This window comes from Hyaena hyaena, unplaced genomic scaffold, assembly GCF_003009895.1.
Source record: "Hyaena hyaena isolate Hyena2069 unplaced genomic scaffold, ASM300989v1 scaffold_188, whole genome shotgun sequence".
Taxonomy (NCBI): Eukaryota; Metazoa; Chordata; class Mammalia; order Carnivora; family Hyaenidae; genus Hyaena; species Hyaena hyaena.
The window spans coordinates 2,355,227-2,376,956 of NW_024080819.1; the positions used below are offsets into that span (position 1 = coordinate 2,355,227).

The window sequence follows — 21,730 nt, forward strand, 5'->3', positions numbered from 1 at the left end:
TTTCATATACTTCTTAATCCAAGGAACAAGCAAAACTTATGAAAGTGTGTTTTTTACCTTCACCATAAGAAGAGCACAGTGGAGTGTGAGTGACAGTGGATATTTCTGAATTGATTAAAAAAATGAATATGGAAAATAAAGTACAGCATCAGCATTCGATAAATATTAAAAGTCACAATGCATGTGCAGACTGACAATCTAGAAATAATTACTAATAGAGACAGAGAAAAATAGCACTGTCATCATTATCCCAAGATACCAAAGAAAATGAGACACAGTGATGAAAGCATATTCTGCTTTTGTAAGATAGTAAAGTGTGGTAGAATCACTGACAATTGTTAAAACACTGGAAAGTTTCTACAAAAAGTCTGCAAGATAGATGTTTTTCTATGGCACAATAAAACCTACCCACTGAAATGACTTATTAATGTCCAGAATGAATACTGAGAAACCCGGAATCAACAAATTAGTGGCAAATTACAGAGAAAATCATCACATGGTGTCTGCAGTGCCATTTAAATAAACCTCTACCATGAAAGAGTCTGCAATGGCGCTGGCAGTGATTCTGAAGCAGCAGCAGCAGCAATCCATAAAAGGCTTCTTAATTTTCTTGTCATTTAAGAATTAAGCCACTTCCAGTGCACACAGATCCTACCAGGTGTGCTAAATTGATGTCATTATGAGCCATCAGGAAATACCCACGGAGACCTATACCAACATCGAGAAGTTTTGTTAAACAGCTGTGTGTTTTAATTGATTTGTATTATTTAAAATAGGAACAGTTAAAAGTCAGTTATCGGATGTTGTGTAAAAGAGATGCCTAAAGACTCCAGGGAGACTGAGTTCAGAAGAAAGCCAATCACTGGAATTTCACTTGAGCACTTAAGATTATTACTAGAGGAAGCACAATTAAATCATCAGTTTATCAGCCATCATTATAAGTCACCAGGCAACATATCAAGCTTCATTATTTAAGACTCCTTAACCAGTGACTTCCTGCATCACTGAGAGTCGAAAGCAATCTCTTCACCAAAAGGTGTCTGAGGAGTTTGGTTTTTTGTTGTGCTTTAATTTTTTGTTTTTTGTTTTTTGGGTTTTTTTTTTTTTACCGAGAGATTTATCATGGAAATAATAATGAAAACTTACTGAAATTAATTACCATATATTTACATGTTTTAGGCACGATGAAGTCTTCAAAATGAAATTAATGGTATTTGGGATATGTAAAATGAGTATTGCACAGGCTCCTCTTAACTCTATTCTTTGCCAATATTTCATCCAATTCTCATAATACTTATACAGGATCACTCAAGGAAACATAACTAGCTTCTTTCCAACTTTATCCACCAAATCCCATTCACTTATTTGTACTCAGACAGCCTTCACCAGACCTGTGAGATCAGAAAACGAAGTACCTCAAAACTTTTGGTTTCCAAACTTAAAGCACACAGTTTAGATGTTAAAAAATATTTGCAAGGAGATATGACACAGGATGAGTTTTTGTATACAACCCTCTTTCTTAATCTTTACCAACAACTCTAGGTAGATGCTGTCATTATCTCTAATGGAAAATAAGAGTTTTTGTAATTTGCCCAAATTCATACAGCTAGTAAGCGGTGGTGCTCACCCCTGTCTGGCTTCAGCACCTTGATAAAGGCTCTAAAAGAAAGCAAGTCTCCTTTGTAAATGGAGGGGTAAGTCTGGGCATGAACTGCATGACCTGAATGGGCAACAAGTAACAGCTTCTCAAACCAAAAAGCTAGTTGGTTATATCAAAATAACTTAGGGGCCAACTTGAGACTTTCATTGGTAAAACATGAGGCAAATCAAGCAATAATAAAGATAATCACTGTAATGAATTGAAATGCATAAAATGCTCACATCCACGAGGCCATAAAGATACAAAAGAAAACTTTCTTGGTCATCTCGGAAGGCCAGAGAACCAGCTCATTATCTTAAATGCTAAAACATTTACCCTGCATTTTCTATACAAAGCATACTTCAAGTAACTAAGCTGGTGAAGGAAACTGCTGTTATAAAGCAGTCCAGCTCATAAACAATGGATGATAGAATTAGAACACCACTATTTTGCAACCCCTAATGAGTTAATGGATCTAGGCAATAATCATGAATGGCTGCTAACATCACAAAAAAGAAAGATAACCAAACATAATGTGCCTCTTGATAGAAGTATCCAGAATCATCTATGAAGTATTCTTGCCTCAAAAAACAAACCTGAATCCGATCAAGCTTCCAGGTTTAACTACCAGTTTAAGGAAAATCCAGAGAGGAACACACCAAACAACATCACAGAGACACAATTAGGAAAACAGCAACAACAAAACAGACTACAAATACTACAGGACAGATAACCTTGTTTCTTCAACAAAAATTTGTGAAGAAAGAAAGAGAGAGGAAGGAGAATTGTAGTTTCAAAAGTCTTAAGAGATGTTAACTATTTTAACATATAAGCCCTATTTGAATCCTGATTCATAGAAATTGTAAAAAAAAAGAACCCCAACTATGGAAATTTAAACATCAATTGCTTATTTAATGATATTAAGAAATTATTAATTTATTTGTGGTAAGAGAAATGTGGTTATGTTTTAAGAGACCTTACCTTTTTTTAATTAAACTTTTTATTTTGAGATAACTGTAGAATCACATGTAGTTATAAGAAATGATACAAAAATATCATTCATGGGGCACCTGGATGGCTCAGTGCATTAAGCATCCAACTTCAGCTCAGGTCATGATCTCACAGTTCGTGGGTTCAAGCCCCATGTTGGGCTCTGGGCTGACAGCTCAGGGCCTGGAGTCTGCTTCATATTCTGTCTTCCTCTCTCTCTGTCTGTCTCTCTCTGCCCCTCCCTAGCTTGTTCTCTTTCTCTCTCTCAAAAGTAAATAAATAAACATTAAAAAAAAAAAGATCATTCGTAGCCTTCACCCAGTTCCCCAATGGTAACATCCTGCAAAATTATAGTACAATATCACAACCAAGATACTAACATCGATACACTCAAACACAGGATATTTCCATAGCTACAAGGTTCCCTTGTGTTGCCTTTAATAGCCACACCCTCTTCCTTCCCAGGAACACCTTCTTCTCTAACACCCAACAGCCACAAATCCATTCTCTAATCTATAATTTTTTCATTTCAAAAATGTTAGATTAAATGGCATCATATACTATGCAACCTTTTGAGATTGGCTTTTGTACTGAGAATAATCCTCTGCCCATTCATTCAGGTTGTTCAGCATATCAGTAGTTGGTCCCTTTGTATTACTGAGTAGCATCCTCTAGTAAGGATATACCACTTTGTTTAATCTCCATGCTCTGAAGGACATCAGAGTTGTTTCCATTTGGGCTATTATGGGTACAGCTTCTAGAAACACTGATGTAAAGCCCTTATCTTTTAAACATACATACTTAAAGTTTTATGGATGAGATAGTATATCTAGGATTTGCTTTTAAAAATTCCAGATTGGGTGAGATATTGAAAAAAATAAGATTGACCATTAGTTTGTAAAATATATTATACCATTACCTCTACTTTTGCATATGCTTATAATTTTCCATAATATAAAGTTTACAAACAAGAAAATAGCACAAAACAATTACTTATCTGACCACTTACACACCCACATACATAACCATACAATTTTCAATTAAAATTGGAGGTATGCTTTCTTATCTTAAGTCTGTGCCAAGATCGCAAGAGTTTTTTACCTAAAACAGAGAGCCCACATCTAAGAACGATCATTATTGTAACATTTCATTGCATCATTTTGGGCAGATCCAACCTAGGCATCTGTTAACTTACTTTCAGAAGTTCTTTATTAGGTTACGGGGTTGAGATAATAGGTAATTCCTAATGGTGGACAAAAGCAGGTAAGTAATCACCATAATCAAATGTATGAGATTCATTAGTGGCTTGTCGTCAAAAGAGAGCATTCATGTCTGACATGAACAGATCCTTATCATCAAGACAAATGCTGAGAGAACAGAAGTGTCATTACTAAAGATGAAGAGCAACAAACTATGTGAGCACAATCAAGCCTTACAAAGAAGTGAAATGCATTTTACATTATGCGAGGGCTGCTTTTGTCTTTAAGCCACTCTGGAGGACAGGATATCATTATCATGTTCAGTCTGCAAGCTAATAGTTCTTTAGTATAGTTCTGCAAACCGCCATCTACTATTCGGTGCCACCAATATTCCGTCAGCTCATTCTCCCCTAGTGCTGCATCACACCACCCCATTACCACACTGAGGACACCCTACTTCTTCTCATGTGGGGCTTTACAAAAATGAAGGCACACTCTCTCAAAGATCTCAAGCAAAGAAGAGCATGTAAATATAAACCCATTAATGAATCTAGGATTAAAAGCCAAGACATTCAAAGGAAATACTCATGATGACTTTTACATGCCAGTGATGCAAAGGCAACTAGAGGGTTTCCCTGGCTAGGTCTTTAAAGACTGCGTATGCACTGTGATGAGCAATTCGAAAGCTTCAACAAAGTATGTTGTCAAAAATGGGACAGATTGGGGCACCTGAGTGGCTCAGTCGGTTAAGCACCCAACTTCAGCTCAGGTCATGACCTCACAGTTCGTGGGTTCAAGCCCCGCATCTCTGAGCTGTCAGCACAGAGCCTGCAGGGTGCTTCGGATTCTGTGTCCCCCTCTCTCTCTCTGACCCTCTCTGATCACACTGTCTCTCTCTGTCTCTCAAAAATGAATAAATGTTAAAAAAACTTTTTAAATTGTTTCTTTAAAAAAAGTGGGATAGATGTCCACAGATCAATCCCCATAAGATAAGTACCAAAGGAACATCTAAATGGTACAGTTGTGTTGTAGTTGTATTGTAGTCCCTCCCATTAAGTGAGCCCCACGCTTGGGTGTTAAAAATAGTAACACTTAGGGGCGCCTGGGTGGCTTAGTCGGTTAAGCATCCGACTTTCGCTTGGGTCATGATCTCGAGGTTCATGGGTTCGAGCCCCGCGTCGGGCTCTGTGCTGAATGCCAGCTCAGAGCCTGGAGCCTATTTCAGTCTGTGACTCCCTCTCTCTCTGACCCTCCCCTGCTCACGCTGTCTCTCTCTCTCTCCTAGAAATAAATAAAAAACATTAAAAAAATTTTTTTTAAAAAATAGTAACACTTATTGTGATTTGATCATTACTACTATACCATGACAGATAGGAAGAAGATGGTCCATTAATAGGCTGTCTATATGTCACTTAAGTGTCTAAAAATTAAAAGATATTAGTCAGTATCTCCAAAAACAATGTACAGATTAGTTCCTTTGGTTGGTTTGGCAAGTTAGGAGTTCTATCAATAAAAAGAAGTCTATTAGCAACTTCATATTAGGAAACTAAGAAAATATAGTTGAGTCCAAAGTCTTGTTCACAGGTCACAAGTCAGAACAAAGACACATAGAATTAAAACCCAAAATGACACAGATCACTGGGTTTTGTGCTATAGGCTTGCACTGAGATTAATAACAGGGCTGCTAGTGGCAGAAAAAGAAAAGGGTAAGAATTGGACTCAGGAACAAAATGCAAAATATAAATTAAAAGGAGCAGAGAAAAAAGGCACTAAAGTAAAATACATATGAGTTCCAGGATGTCTTTGCCATCTACCTTTTGCCTCTATGTTTTGCCATCTTCCTTGACTCTTACAACCAACCATGTTCTGAGACCTGTGGATTCTGACATAACAGTATACATTTTGAGAGGCACCTGGGTGGCTCAGTTGGTTAATCGTCTGAGTTCAGCTCAGGTCATGATCTCACAGTTTGTGGGTTTGAGCCTCGTGTCGGGCTCTGTGCTGACAGCTCAGAGCCTGGAGCCTGCTTAAGATTCTGTGTCTCCCTCTCTTTCTGCCCCTCCCCTGCTCAAGCTTTGTCTCTCTGTCTCAAAAATACATAAACATTTAAAACCAACCAACCAACCAACCAACAAAATCCCCCCCAAAAATTATACATTTTGAGACAGTCTGTGGTCACCTAGCAGGACAATGGAAGTTGAAACTTGTAGCACTCAATACTTAAACGTTAATCTAAAATGCTTTGCATAGGGGCACCTGGGTGGCTCAGTCGGTTATGCGTCTGACTCTTGGCTTTGGCTCAGGTCATGATCTTGTGGTTCGTGAGATCAAGCCCCACATCTGGCTCCATGCTGGCAGTGTGGAGTCTGCTTAGGATTCTCTCTCTCTCTCTCTCTCTCTCTCTTTCTCTCTGAGGATTCTCTCTCTTCTCTCTCTCCCTGCCCCTTCCCCACTTGTGTGCACATTCGCTCTCAAGATAAACTTAAAAAAATAATAAAATGCTTTGCATAAAATAAAACTCTCTTGCAAAAAATCTTTATGATGGATTTGCTTATATATCTCTTTATCCTACTTCATAGCAACTACCCATGCCTGGTCTATAGATCTGGGATTTCAGAGGGGGTCATTTTTGTGAGCTGAAATGGTTTCAAGAAAGAAACACAAGAGAACAAAATGGAAATATAAAGATAGAACAAAGGCAATAGGGAAGAAATTAAGTCTGGAAAGAATTCTAAGAACAAACTGCACAGAATAGCTTCTAAACAAATAGCCTTGTTCAGCAGGAGCTGAGACTTGTAGAGCAGAGCAGGAGCTGAGACTTGTAGAGCAGAGTAGGAGTAGATAATCAGCTCGAAAGGGCAGGTTGGGAGCCAGGCAGTGGCAGCCATAGAGCCCCAGTCAGGCATTTAGGCCACACGCCCTAGGCTTTTGAAGCTACAGCAGGTTTGCACATAGGCAAGTTAAATGACCATGGTTTGGAGGATGCGACTAATGGTAGAAGGGAGTGAAGCAGCGGTCCCAAGAGGCAAGGGCTTACTAATTGTTCCAGGGGAGACCACAGAAATTGATCTATGTATGAGGGCAAGGGTGGGAAGGTAAAGGAAAAGATCAACTTGAGGAGCTGTGTGAAACATGAATGCACATGTACTTAAACCTAGCTTGTACCCAATTAAAACCTAGAAAATGGTCCTTTGGAGTCACTGTCACAGAACTACTTATAAGATGCTGAGGATTCTTATGCTGATTGGGAAGTAAACTGTCATTATTATGATCAAATACATAAGAGAGCATAAAAATTCCAATGGCTGATAAAGTCATTTTTAAAGGAAGCTTTGATTAAGCTTAACAGAGGCCAGGAAAAAATAAGATTTTTGATATAAGTAAAAATTATTTTTAAGGAGACCATGATTGGTTGCAAGGTGATGAGTATTTTTAAATTTCTAAAATAATTAACTGCTGATTTTAGCAAGGCAGTAATAATGACTTATATGATTGACAGATCTATTTTTCTCTACTTTTGCAAATCTACTTTTTATATCTACTTTTGCAGATGTATTTTCTCTACTTTTTTTAGATTGCCATTGCAAACCTATTATTAATCAAAAGTTAATTTTCTTGGCAAACGTACCTATGAGTAAAACTCTGAAACACTGTAGGTGACACAAACTAAATCATGCACTTCTTAGTGAATATCCCAACTTAGCTCCTATTCTCATTTCCTTCATACATTTTTATTGACTGTTCACTATATGATAAGTACTATATCAGTGCCGGGTGTACCATAAAGAAAAAAACAGTGTCTGCCCACACGGGAGCACACGGTATAATGACGAAGAAAGACATTAAAATGTTTTCAAAAAACTGTCCAAATATATAATTTAAAATTGTGACAAGCCCTATAAAGGAAAATTACAGGGTGCTTCGGGAGCTTATAACAGGAAGGCTAAACCGACTCTGGGTCTGAGAAGGTGTTTTAAAGGAAACTGTTTCTGAACTGAAATCTGTTAAGGCTGAAGTGAAATGAAATAGGCAAAAAGAGTAGGGGAGAGAATACTAGAAGAAAAGATGAGCAGAGGGAAAGAATGACATATAATAAAATAAAAATATTCTCTAACCTGTTGGGTAATAGTGTCCCATGGCTCCTGCAGCAGCCGTGTCTTATAGCACTCGTGGATTCCTTCCCATATGTCCTTCAGAGCTAAAGGTCTTCCATCTGCAAAAGCATGGTAAAGACAGTCAGTAATCCATTTGACACAATGGTGCTTGGTGTCTATCTAAAACTACTAGAAGAGGGGGCGCCTGGGTGGCTTAGTCAGTTAAGCGTCTGACTTTCGCTTAGGTCATGATCTCGCGGTTCGTGGGTTTGAGCCCCGCGTCGGGCTCTGTGCTGACTGCCAGCTCAGAGCCTGGAGCCTGTTTCAGCCTGTGACTCCCTCTCTCTCTGACCCTCCCCTGCTCACGCTGTCTCTCTCTTTCTCTCTCCTAGAAATAAATAAAAATATTAAAAAAAAACTACTAGAAGAATATTATAATTAAAAAAAAATCTTTGCTAGTACACATATTACTTATATATCAAAAGAGTGCTATGGGAATTACTATTTTCTTCCTGAGGGAAATTTAAGCACTCAAGCTTCTCTCCTTTGTGACCTTCTAACAGTTAAATTATCTGCTCATTCATTGCCTATAGGAATTCTGCAAAATAAATGAAATCCGAATGTGTTTTAGAAATAACTAATAGATACAAGCATAGGCAAAGGACCAGGAAGACAGACTTCCATATTCACAAGGGTGCACGATGAATACCTCTGAAATTTTAATACTTCCCCTAGTTCTTAAATCAAAGACCGTACACATGCTTCATTCACTCTCTCACTGACTAAATATCTGTAATGTTCAAATCACTATGTCGAGTACCATGGGGAATAGAGAAAAGGAAAGCACATAATTTATCCTAGTAAGAAGCCTACCATTTACTAGGGAAACTATGACAAGTGTATGAATAGTATATTGATACTAAAACACTAGGTAGAAAGTGGTGGCTGCCAAGATGAAAACTGAAGTTCTCAGACAGTCCAGAGGAGGGAGCCATTAACACCTAGTGTTTGTGACAGGTCGAGAAAGGGAATAGTTAAGGGTGGAGGGACATGAGAAGGAATCAGCATGAATCAGAGATTAGGAAAATGTCTAGTGAACCAGAGTTCTCTCTTTCTTTAAAAAGCATCTACAATTCACTTATATTTCTAACAATCCAAATAATGTATTTTATGAAGATCACTATGGCATAAGATTAGTAGAAAAATAGGTATCTAAATTTGCAAAATAAAGGAGAAAGAGAAAATTACCTACAGACTTTGAACCCACACACTGCATGACAGAAGCGATCTTACTACTAGAATTTAATGCTACTGTCCCACTCAGAGCTATCAAGTCCTCAGAATTTATGAGTGTGCTCCCTTCTTTAGCAAGTGGACAATGATACTTAAAGAAAACTCATCACTATATCAAATCATTAGACCCAAAGAAGTATTTGGTCATCAGGTTACAGTAAAACTTGGGGAAATAATCTACCCAAATCATGCCCCCCAAAGCAAAAGGTATTGCATTCAGACTTACGGACTTTAAGTAGAGATGGAGAGTGTAGGAGAAGAGTGCTGGACTTTGAGTCCGGGCTGATTTTTAATTCTGCTGTTGGCACTTACTTTCTTTTCTTTCTATTTTTAAAAAATTTTTGTAATGTCTATTTATTTTTGAAGGAAAGAGAGACAGAGTGTGAGCAGGGGAGGGGCAGAGAGAGGGAGACACAGAATCCAAAACAGGCTCCAGGCTCTGAGCTGTCAGCGCAGAGCCTGACGGAGGGCTCGAACTCCCAAACCACAAGATCATGACCTGAGCTGAAGTCAGTCGCTTAACTGACTAAGCCACCCAGGTGCCCCTGGTGCTTACTCTCTATGTGACTGCAAGCTATTTGGCTTTCAATTTTACCTGTAAATGAGGATAATTATCCTTTTCGAATTCTGTTCACATGAATAAGTTTGCATCAGTGATCACACCCAGGACTGGGTCAGGCACACAGTCAGAGCTTAATACATAGTAGGTGTCTCCTCCCAGCTCCAGTAATTTTCATACTACAAAGCTAAAGGATTCACTTAAAGGCCATTATTTTTTAGAATTTGCTCATGTTTCTACACCATGCACATTATGTTTGATGATATAATACACTAATACCATAGGCAGGCCATTTCTCATGTTTGACCTGAAAAGTTGAACTTTTCCTCAACCTTTATTTTCAATAAATAGCAATAGAATATTTTGATACATTTTCAATAAGTATCTTCATCTTGGCATTTATCTGGCGGCAGGAGACCATTATCTTGTGATAAATAGTTTTATTCCATTGACATTTCCATGTCTGTAAAATGAACAAGATTTATTCATCCAATTAACATTTGAATGTCATGTTTAGCTACAAGTTAAAAACAAGCTGCCTTCAGTATCTGTATTATATTGTTTTCTGAACACATTTACAGAGCAGGGCCAAACTTTGCCCTTAAGATAAGCACTACACATCTTGAAAATATGTATGCATACACGTGTGTATGTGTGTGTGTGTGTGCATGCACTGATGTTGGAAGAGGGGAACAGGATCTTAAGTACTTCACTGCTAAAAGTAAACCAAATTATAAAATTATAAAGAGATGACATGCTTTTAAAATAATTTTCAGAAGAAATCAAGTTGTAGAAGAATAAAATGTTAGAGCTAGTATAATTACTCATTTTATCAATAAGGCAACCAAGGTCTTAGGAAACATACATCAACCAAAACTAAGAGGCCAGTTTATGACTGCACTGGACCTGGAATTGGAGACTCAGTGCCCTTCCTGCTGTTCCCTGCAGCCTCTGAGGGTGGGTCTCAGTGCCCTTCTCGCTGCAGCCTCTGAGGGCAGAGACCACGTTTTTCCTTTCCTCACTATAGTCCCACAGTGCAGTTCCAAGCCCCACCATTCACACAGTGCAACTGCTTTATAAATATTTACTGAGTAAATGATAAATGAAAGGACACCCTCTTTAATCTTATTTCCTCTAAGAGAAAGGCTTTGCAGACCTAGAGAAGAATCCTGGGTTTAATATCTGGCAATCAATAATGATTTTAATTTTATTCCTTAAAATATTCCAGCCAACAACCCAAGGATGGGGCAAGTGGTTCAGATATTACCACTGACAAAACCCCACACACTCTGCTGGAACCATTCATACAACATGCAATCATCAGTCGCTAGCAGCAACGTGGAAAGGCCCAGAACAAGCGTTATACAATATTTTCATCAGATTTGATGCCAGCATTGAGGGTATGTGACATAAGTTTTCAGACGACCAAACATATTACTAACATATGTTATCTAACATATTACAACAGAGGAATTTAAAAAAATGATCTGGTCAACTTAGAATAACAGATAATTACAGAGTTAAAAATAAGTTCAAAACAGAAAAAGAAGCATGATACTCCTACATGCATGTTTGTAACAGTGCTACCCACCTGCTAGAAAGAGAACAGTGCTTTTTAAGTGAATAAATTCTCCAGTGCATTTACAGACTGTTTAAAAACACAGGTATCAGAGCGCCTGAGTAGCTCCATAGGTTGAGCGTCCAACTCTTCATTTCAGCTCAGGTCATGATCGTGAGGGTATGCACTGTGATTGGGCACATTGATGATAAAAGCTTGGGGAAAAGAACCCACGTCATTATATGTCATTATTGTCATATGTGTATGTGGGAGGCTCGTGGGATTGATCCCTGTGCTGGGCTCCACGCTGAGTATGGAGTCTGCATGAGATTCTTTCCCCTACCCCTTCTCTCTTTACATCTGCCCTCTCCCCAACTCATGCTGTTTCTCTCTAAAATAAAAACTAATATTAATGATATGCCCTAAAAAACATGGATTAATGATGCATAAATGAGTGCTTCTACAAGCTACTCTGACAGGAGTGCCAATCTCTCCAGCTTATGCTGACCATTTACGCTGCAGATGATCTGGATAATATAGCTTTGCCTCCCACATAAACATATGACAATAATGACTTAATGAATTATGATGTGGGTTCTTTTTCCTAAGCCTTTATCATCAATGTGCCAAGTCACAGCTTATACCCTCACGAACAAAGACACAGAAGAGTTAGTTTTATGATTTTTTATGCAAAAACAAAAAATTTTGACCTAATCAGCCATGTCTCCAAACCATACCTTACACTGCTGACACATAAAATATATTCAAAATATGATGATGATTCTAATTATTTCAAAACCAAATGGAACCTTCAGAAATTCCACTGAAACCAATAAACTGAGATCATCAAATAATTTTCAAAATCATGTCATAGAAATAGAGCCTAAAATATTGCAGATATTTAAAGCAATTTGTGATTTTTTTTTTTAATTTTAGAGATTGCATGCATGAGCTGGGGAGAGAGGCAGAGTGAGAGAGAAAGAGAATCCCAAGCCGACTCCATGCTCAGTGCAGAGCCCAAAGTGGAGCTCGATCCCATGACCCTGAGATCATGACCTTAGCCGAAATCAAGAGTTGGACACTCAACTAAATGAACCACCCAGCCGCCCCTGGATTTTGTGATTTTGAATCTATCTATCTATCTATCTATCTATCTATCTATCTATCTATGGAAACCAAAGATCCAAAACTTTAATTAACATAAAATTGTGGGCATAAATAAATACTTGGTTAAGTTCATGAAACACATTATAATGTGCCTTCATGTTCACTTGAAGGTATCTTCAATCAGTAACTTTAAGTCCTCCTAAGAGGGTCTATTTTTTTCTGTCTGGCCTAAGTCAGATGAGACACGAGCATACTCAATCAACAACTCCCTAGTTTTAGACCTAAGATATTCGATAGCACTAATTTTAACATGCTTAGAAATCTCATTAATCACATTGAGGCTGAGAAACTCAGTAAAATCCCTTGCATACTTGAAAAATTGAAGTAGAAGCTGAAATAATTTCAGCAGCAACCTACAAAGTAAGCATGGTAAATTAAGGTCATTTATTTAACAAGTGTTTATTGAGTGCCTACTGTGTGCCTCTATTTCCTGGAATGACAACACACATCTGAGCTAAAGGAATATTCTGTCAGCAACCTAGAACGTCAATGACAAAAGAAAAAGAGACATTGGATGAAAAATAGAATAATTAAAAAGTACGATCTTTAGCAACTGCCAGTAGCATTTAATTTAACAATTTTCATATAAAATCTCTCAATTGAATAATAACCTACATGTCAAGTAATCTATATATTACTCAAAATGTGCGGCTCTCTAAATTAAATTTCTCAGGGCTATTAGTTTTCATGAATCAAATAACAGCATGAGATATTTCACTGGCACCACCTAACTCTAGCTCAAGCACACAGAAATCACCTTTATCCTATTGTGCATGGTTTCACTAAAATTTCCTAACTCCTAAAATGAAGATTACAGAGAGTATATGTTATTTACAGTAAGTTGAATAATAATGTTCTGAATCTGGTCACTAGAAATAAAAAGGGAAAGGTGGATTATTCACAATGAAATCTGTCATTATTCGATGTACTGTCTTCAAGTGGGGGTTTGAAGGATATAAAAATTCATGTCATACTCCACAGTAAGGCAGAGACGATGCTCTACCAAAGGAGAAAATTCATTTTTGCTTCAGTGAGAAAACTACATTGTGATATGAAGTGAGTGTTAATTGTTCATGTACATTCATATCAGAAACTATGCTGCCTAATTCTGTAATTTTTATTTATTTCTACATACATTTCTATCACTTTGTGTCTTTATTAATCTCTCTGAATGAATATTCCAAAAATACAGATTATGGCAACTTCTCTTTACTTACATATGACATGGTTAACTCGCATGTTTCTGAAATTTTGTTTACTGCATCAGGCAGTAAAAAAAGAGAGGCTTAAAGAGTTTGAGTCTGAACCTGATAATTATCTATGTATCTTGGAATAAATCACTTAACTCCTTCGAGAACTAAGTTTTTATGTATGTGGACAAGGATAATAACAGTTCCTACTTTACAATGGTATTGTGAGGATCAAGAAAACAACATCTAGCATTATTTCTTTTAATTTTTTGTTTATTTTCACTTATTTATTTATTTATTTACTTACTTAATTTAGAGCCCAATGCAGGGCTCAATCTCACTAACCACTATGAGTTCATGACCTGACTGGAAATCAAGAGTCAGATGCTTAACAACGAACTGAGTCACCCAGGTGCCCCAACACAGCTAGCATTATTGAAAGGTACTACATGCCAAGCCCCATTTCATATATTAGCTTACAAACCTCAGAACTCCATGAGGTAGGTATTACTACTATGATTATTATTATCTCAAAAAAAATTTTTTTGGATGAAAGAAAAGAAAACAAAAAGTTAGATAATGGCAGTTCATTAGTAGAAGAGCTATGAATCAGAACCAATGCTTTCTGACTCCAGGCCCTGCACTTTCACCACTACACTCTATGTCTCTGTACCCAAGAGCTCTCTGCAAACCATAAAGCAATGCACACATATTGGTTATGCTATTGTAATTGTCACTAGTAGTCTCCACCAATACTACCTAGCATAGGAATATCTAGAATTTTGCCTTTCCTGGGTTTCTTACTAGGCTGCCCTGCCCTTTCAGTCATCATTGCATGGACAAATCCCAAGTCCAGCCAAGATCTCTCTTAATCACTCCAGCTCAAGATAATCTCTGCTTTCTGAGCCCTAGTTGCAATTTTCCCCCAGCTTTACTGAGATATAATGGACATACAACATGGTATAAGATTAAGGTATACAGCATGATTTAATATATGTATATATTAGGAAATGTTTACCACAAAAGGTTAGTTATCACATCCATCTCCTCACATAGTTACCCTTTGTATGTGTGTGGTTAGAACATTTAAAATCTATTCTCTCAGTTAAGTTTCAGGTGTACAATAAAATATTGTTACTGATAGACACCATGCTGTATATTAGATCCCAGAACTTACTTATATTATAAATGAAAATCTGTACCCTTTGACCAACATCTCCTCATTTCCCCTACTACCCCACCTCTGGAAACCACCAATCTACTCTTTCTGATGGCAATTTTTAGCTCTGCTATGGCTATTAACACATTGTACTTGTTAGTGAATTTCAGACCTGTCTTGTTTCCCTCACTAGACCTTATGTTCCTTGAGGGCATCATCCTTCTCTGATTTCCTTTATTCATCTCCGTATTCCACAGACACCTTCATGCCTTGTACCCAAATATTTTTCAATGGTGGGAGAGATGAACATTCAACATTATTTCTAGAGCAATTAGCACAATTACTACTAAAAATAAAGACTAAACAATCATGATAAAAATCATGATTTACATATATATAAACATGCTTGAGGGCATCTGGGTGGCTCAGTTCAGCATCCAACTCATGATTTCCACTCAGGTCATGATCTCATGGTCATGTGACTGAGCCTCACGTAGCACTCTGCGCTGAGTGTGGGACCTGTTTGGGATTCTCTTTTTCTCTCTCTGACCCTCCCCCATGGGCCCCCCTTATAAATAAAAAAATAAACTAAAAAATCCATGCTTATATAAATCTATAATATTAAGTAGATGCAGATATAGTAGATATTTGGCTTTTCAGTATCCAAACATACTTCCAATTTGGGACAGAAACTCCAAAATAAGTAGAAGGCAGAGCCCCATTTCTCACTACTAAAGCCAAAGGGAAGTAGACATTCCTGTCATTATAATGCATTCACTTGACTCTAAGTTCTACCTTTCCAATAAATCTTTTTTTGTTTATCATGGTCAGGTTCAAATATTTGCAAACAAGTATACCTAACAAATATAGCCCAGATAAATGGTTCAAAAGACTTGCTTAATCGTAATGTATTTTTAAAATGACCAGTGCAAATTTTTTAAATGTTATATATTTGCCTAGCAATTTGAGTAGAAAACAAATATAAGACATCTTTTCATTACATAAGAAAGTGTATGTATGCATGTTCATAAAAAACAGGACATACAGTACAGGACAGAAAGGGTAGTTTTTTGATGTTTATTTATTTATATTTATTTTTTATGTAATTTTTAATGTTTATTTTTGAGAGAGACAAAGACACAGTGTAGGTAAGGGAGGGGCAGAGAGAGAGGGAGACACAGAATCTGAAGCAGGCTCTAGGCTGAGATCTGTCAGCACAGATCTTGACGGCGGGGGTGGGCTCGAACCCACAAACCACAAGATCATGACCTGAGCTGAAGTCGGATGCTCAACCAACTGAGCCACCCAGGTGCCCCTAATGTTTATTATTATTTTTGAGAGAGAGAGAGAGAGAGAGAGAGAGAGAGAAAGAGTGCAAGAGAGAGAGCGTGAGAGTGAGCGTGAGCAGGGAAGGATCAGAGAGAGGAGACACAGAATTCGAAGCAGGCTCTAGGCTCCAAGCTGTCAGCACAGACAGAGCTCAACACAGGGCTTGAACCCATGAACTGCAAGATGGTGACCCAGCTGAAGTTGGAACTGAGCCACCCAACTGCTCCCAAAAACGACTGATTTTGAGTCACCATAAACAGTCCACATATTGTGTTAAAAAAAAAAAAAGAGTTATAATGCAAGTGATGCTATAACTCTCATTTGAGTTAAGTTAAATACTTACTTAGTATAAGTACATGCAAAACCATCTTGAGGAATCTCTTAAGCAGAAAATGTCCCAAGGGAAACAATGTTGGGTCTCCAATATACTTGAGATACCAATTTTGAATAGATAACCTATTCATCAGCACTCTAAGGTCCAAATCACCAGATGAATATCTACAACATTAGGTCTACTAGTTCTGAAGCAGAAGGCACTCTATCCACAGTGTTCTGAGGCTTTGATTCCAACCTCTTGGTGCATCCCAGTACTCAGCATTTTGGATTCCTGGCTCTCCTCAAACCTCCGTACCTCCAGCACTTGGACCTACTATGCCCTATAGCAGCTCCTTGAGTATCAATCTAACTTAACCCTCTCCCCACAGAAAATGCAGTCTCCACCTTCTTAGCATAACATCTAATATATGGACTTAAAGAACTTGGCTTTGATGACTTTAAAGAAAGAGGAAAGCAAAAGAATAGAATAGAATAGAATAGAATAGAATAGAATAGAATAGAATAGAGAAAGAAGAAAGCAATAACCTAGTTTCAAATTGAACAGTGATTTTTTTTTTTCCCAGCAGATTTAGAAAATAGGCAAATGAATTTTTGTGCTGGGCACACAGCAAGCACTCATGTATGTTTTACAGGCTGTCTCAAATAGGAGCCATTTGCCAAGAGTAAAGCAAAGAAATGTTTCTCCTTTATGGAGCACAACACAAGCATTCACCTATCTAGGAAAGCTAAAATATAGTCTCTTGCAGGTAAGAAAATAAATTTACCTTTCCATGTCCTTTGCCTGGCCTCTGGATCCATTTAAAATCTCTTGCTTTTTGTGGATGTGGTGTTTTCTACTAAAACAAATCAGAATGAACCTTTTGGCTAATTAGCTCTCCGTATAGTTTTGTTTCACATTTCTCTAGCATTTTTTTTTTCGTTAGAACATTCTTAAACCAGGGCTTGATTTTTCAATGGGATTCTATTCCCATCATATGTTCTAAGCCAGCATTCTAACTCCTCATATTGTTTCAAACATTTACATGGTTCAACAAATAATTCTTGTCAAATATCCTCTATTGTTTGGATTTTTCAATTTGAATATCTTTGTATGAGTTGAAGAGTTTTTTCATCATTTTTCTTAATAACGTTCACTGTTTGCTCTTTAAATTTCATTTGAATCCTTAGAATCTTTTTTCTAACTTACCAAATTCATGTTCCATTCCATCATCATAGCTTTGGCTAGATTTGCTAACTTTGTATAAATATATATGGCATATATGAATTTCCTTAAAGATTCACTACAATCGAATACGACTCTAAATTATCTGTCAAATCATTTTCTACTTTCTGCTTATTGTAAATAACTAGAATCATTTTTGCCTCAATCTTTAAAGATCTCTCTAATCCAACTTTTCTTTACTGTTCAACAAGCTACCTTAACTCTCAGTGTGCTGGCAATCCCTCCCAATACATTATCTCTGTCATAATTTGACTTCAACGTATCTTTAAAAACATTTCTTCCACAGTTCATCCTAAGGAAACTCTTACTTCAAACTGGCCTCTCATTGTTTCCCAGATATGCCATCCTCTCTCCACCCTATAGTGTGGCACCCACCCTCCTCATCTTCTCCAATGTTTTTCCCAGCCTCTTCAGAAAAACCAACCTGTTACCTTCCCTTCCAAGGTGTTCAATGGAGCTTTGGATATTTTACTTTTATTTTCCAGTGTCCTCCAACTCCATCTTTCTCTTTTCCTGTTATTCTCTTCTATGGAATGTACAGAAGACTATTTTCTTCTGTGGAATGCATTCCAAAGACTTCTCCTTGTTCCAGACCATGAACAAGCCTCTTAGTCCTCTTCTTTGATGATTTACACACTGCTCTAAGTCCAAACTTTCCATTATTCTCCCTTTATACTGACCTTTATCATGGTTTGGTTCATGCTGCCTTTGAGAGTGAATCATTCTTTGGCTATTTCTTTCTCCTTGTTTCTCAATAAGCATCCTTTAGGCATATAACAAGTAGACAAATCTTCCACATGAAATATCTGGGTTACATTTTTAATTCTATACACTTACTCCCTGGACCAATAATAGAATGGATCTCCAGAAAGAACAGACATTCAGTTGCTGAATGGAAGAAATGTTTCCTTTCCTATTCAAAAGCAGCCCTTCTGACTAATTAAAGAAATATGTCAAAACAGTTCCCAAGAAGAACCCATATGTCAGCCAAAGAATTAAATATTTTGAAAATGAGAAGAACCACTTGGTCTATTTTTCAATAGAGATTGCGAACAAAGGAAAAGAAGAAAGACAGGGCAGGAATAAATCAGAATTCAAGCTGAAATAAATATAGAAATCTCGTAATGAAAAAGAAAACTATGAAAGCTTAGGACTCTGGTGAAGCCCTAAGACATCATATATATGCCTAAGGTTTTCACTACATTTCTAACGCTTGCCATCAGCTTTTGACCAAAACCAAGCCTTCCAAAAGGAAAAATGGGACATAAAAAGGTCCTGGATTGATGGACAATAGACACAACCTTCTGCAGGATACAAATACTTCTTTAGCAACATATGCTTCAAAAATAGTGGGGGTGGGAGGCTAGTGAGCACTTGAAGACGTCAGTGTTTTCTAAGAATGGACTCCATATACTGCCAAGCACTATTCGAATGGAGACTATTTATTACTACTTGAGAGAAGTGTAGCTACCTCTCACCCACTGCTGGGTAACAAATGGTATTAAGTGTGTTCCGCTACCTCCTCCAAACTTAGACCGGCGAAAGTAGTTAGAAAAAAAAAAAGAAGAAGAAGAATACTGGGAAGGACTTATTTCTTCTCTTAAATCCATGCTACCCCCTAGGGAACTGGGATCCTAAAGGCCCAAGTAGTAGGAATGAGAGGTGCTCACTCAGCAGAAGAATGCTGCTGCAATTTGGCTGTCTGCCTTCAAGGATCAAATAAAATATGTGTTTATAGAAGTGGGGCAGCTGCTCAGCGAGTTTGGATACCCACCCTTTGAGTACTCAAGACTTTCTTTTTTCCTTATTCAACCACTGATGCAGTCTTCGAGAAGCGTCAGACTAAAGAGTAAAGATATACAGTTATTTTGGTTCCTGAACTTCCTGGAGACAACATCACTCTCTTCCTTAAAACCCTCCAGAGCAGTTCAAATAAGACCCCATCACAAGGTTTCCATCTTTGAGTTGCATTCAGAAATGGTTAGAAATTCCTCATCATTCATTCAACAATACTTACTGAGACTGTATCACAGTTAATACTGTGGGTATCAAAATGAGTAAAAGAAAAAAACATATATGTATTAAACACACACACATACATACTGCTATGAATAAATCTTATCACTTTTTAGGCTGTAGGTACTCACTATCAATCTCTTTTTACCTTAAAGCTCCACCCTCTAGCTTGCTATTTCATAGGGGACAAGCAAACAAAAAGTTCTGTTACAGTGAAACCTGTGATATTATACAGGATATGATTTGAAATGATATGACCAAAAGTGACAAGAGCAAGTGCCATGTTAGCTGAGTCCTAGGCAATAGTTGGCATGGTGGTCACTGGTCAGTACAGAGGAATAAGAAGTATTCCTATTCACAAATCAACGGATCTGCATTTCAAGAAACACAATAAATATTTCTTCTGGAATTTAAACCAGTTGATAAAAGAAAAGGTCATATCAATTAAATGGGAACTATTACTACCAAGTGCTTTACAAAAAAAAAAAAAAAAGGTACCAGAAGAAAATTCAGAGCAGAGCAGAGAAACTAATTTTTACTAACAATCAAATGGAAAAGAAATGTTAAATATCTGTCAAAAACAAGGCCAAGTGAACTATTTCTGAAGCAACAAAAGACCCCTGAGCGAGAAATGTTATAATCATCCTCTTTCTAGGTCGGAACTCTCTTAGAAAGAGACAAAGAAAAATCTGGACCTGGAATATGAGGAATACATTAGGAATCCATTCACCACACTGACAGAGATTTGTTTAACTAACAGATGGAGGGCCAGAGTAATCAGATATAACAGGAAAAGGGAATGGATTAGGGGAATAAATGAAAAATTATGACTCCAGAGTAAAGGGCAAAACATTTTTAGAATGCCCATTAGGTTACGTTAGCAGAAAAATAAAAAGAAATTCCTAAAATATGATAAAGGAGAGAACCATTTTTCATGTTTCTCCACCAGAAAAAATTCAGTATGCTGTGAAAAATTAAATTTGATATTTTCATGTATCTGAATAAAGACTAAATAAATTGTGGCATTTAAAAATTCCTAGGGCTCGTTACATACAACACAGAATGGGGAGGAAGGAACAAGGAATCCCACCATATAAAATAAAGGACTTGTCTCGGTTTTCTTTCATTAAGCAGAAATAAAGGGTGTCTTAAAAGTATACGGGTAGGATCCAAGGGAGCTAGTGGGGTGTTTGTTTGTTTTGGAAGAAAGAGAAAACCATCATAAAGAAAAGATCTTGGGAAGTATACAAATTTCATTAAAACATAATCGGACTTGAAGGAACAATTACTGTGCTGTACTGTAAGGGGAGCTGTTGGCACATAAGAGCAAAGTGCACGTATGAGCTCATCCACCAGCCTCGGCAAGACCCACTTCCAGCTAGAAGCAGTCATGTTTCAACACCTCCGATTCCCTAATGCTGACAAGCTAAACAACTTGTTTTGTCTCTGGGAGCTCTTCTCTGGTGATTAACTGCTTATGGTGAATACTAATTATATGAAAGTACAGTACTGAAGAAGTGGTGCCCTATTTCCTCTACCTGCAGCCTTGATACGTCTTTGAATCTAGAAAGGTACTAGGTAGAGACACTGCAAACCCTCCCCCCATTGTAAATAAATGTATCCCCTTCTACTTTTTCCTTCCCCCCACTGTAAATAAATGTTTCCCAAGGACCCTCCATTAACCTCTGGACTCCAAACCAAACAGAATTACAATATAACAAAATGGATGTTTTCAAGGTCTTTAATAATCATATGGATAGGGGCGCCTGGGTGGCTCAGTTGGTTAAGCATCTGACTTTGGCTCAGGTCATGATCTCACGGTTTGTGGGTTTGAGCCCCGTGTTAGGCTCTGTGCTGAGAGCTCAGAGCCTGGAGCCTACTTCTGATTCTGTGTGTCCCTCTCTCTGACCCTCCCCTGCTCACTCTGGCTCTCTCTCACTCTATCTCTCTCAGAAATAAATACAACATTAAAAAAATAA

The 21,730-nt window shown here is 37.6% G+C and overlaps 1 protein-coding gene across 4 annotated transcripts in view; it reads right to left on the reverse strand.

The window, feature by feature from the left end:
- ATG10 (autophagy related 10) overlaps window positions 1-21,730 on the reverse strand; it is a 246,380-nt gene that overhangs the window by 69,607 nt on the left and 155,043 nt on the right. For all 4 annotated transcript variants that reach the window (XM_039241059.1, XM_039241057.1, XM_039241058.1 and 1 more), the window contains exon 5: window positions 7,944-8,041. In XM_039241059.1, coding sequence (XP_039096990.1) covers window positions 7,944-8,041 — 98 coding nt within the window. The remainder of the gene's footprint in view (window positions 1-7,943; window positions 8,042-21,730) is intronic.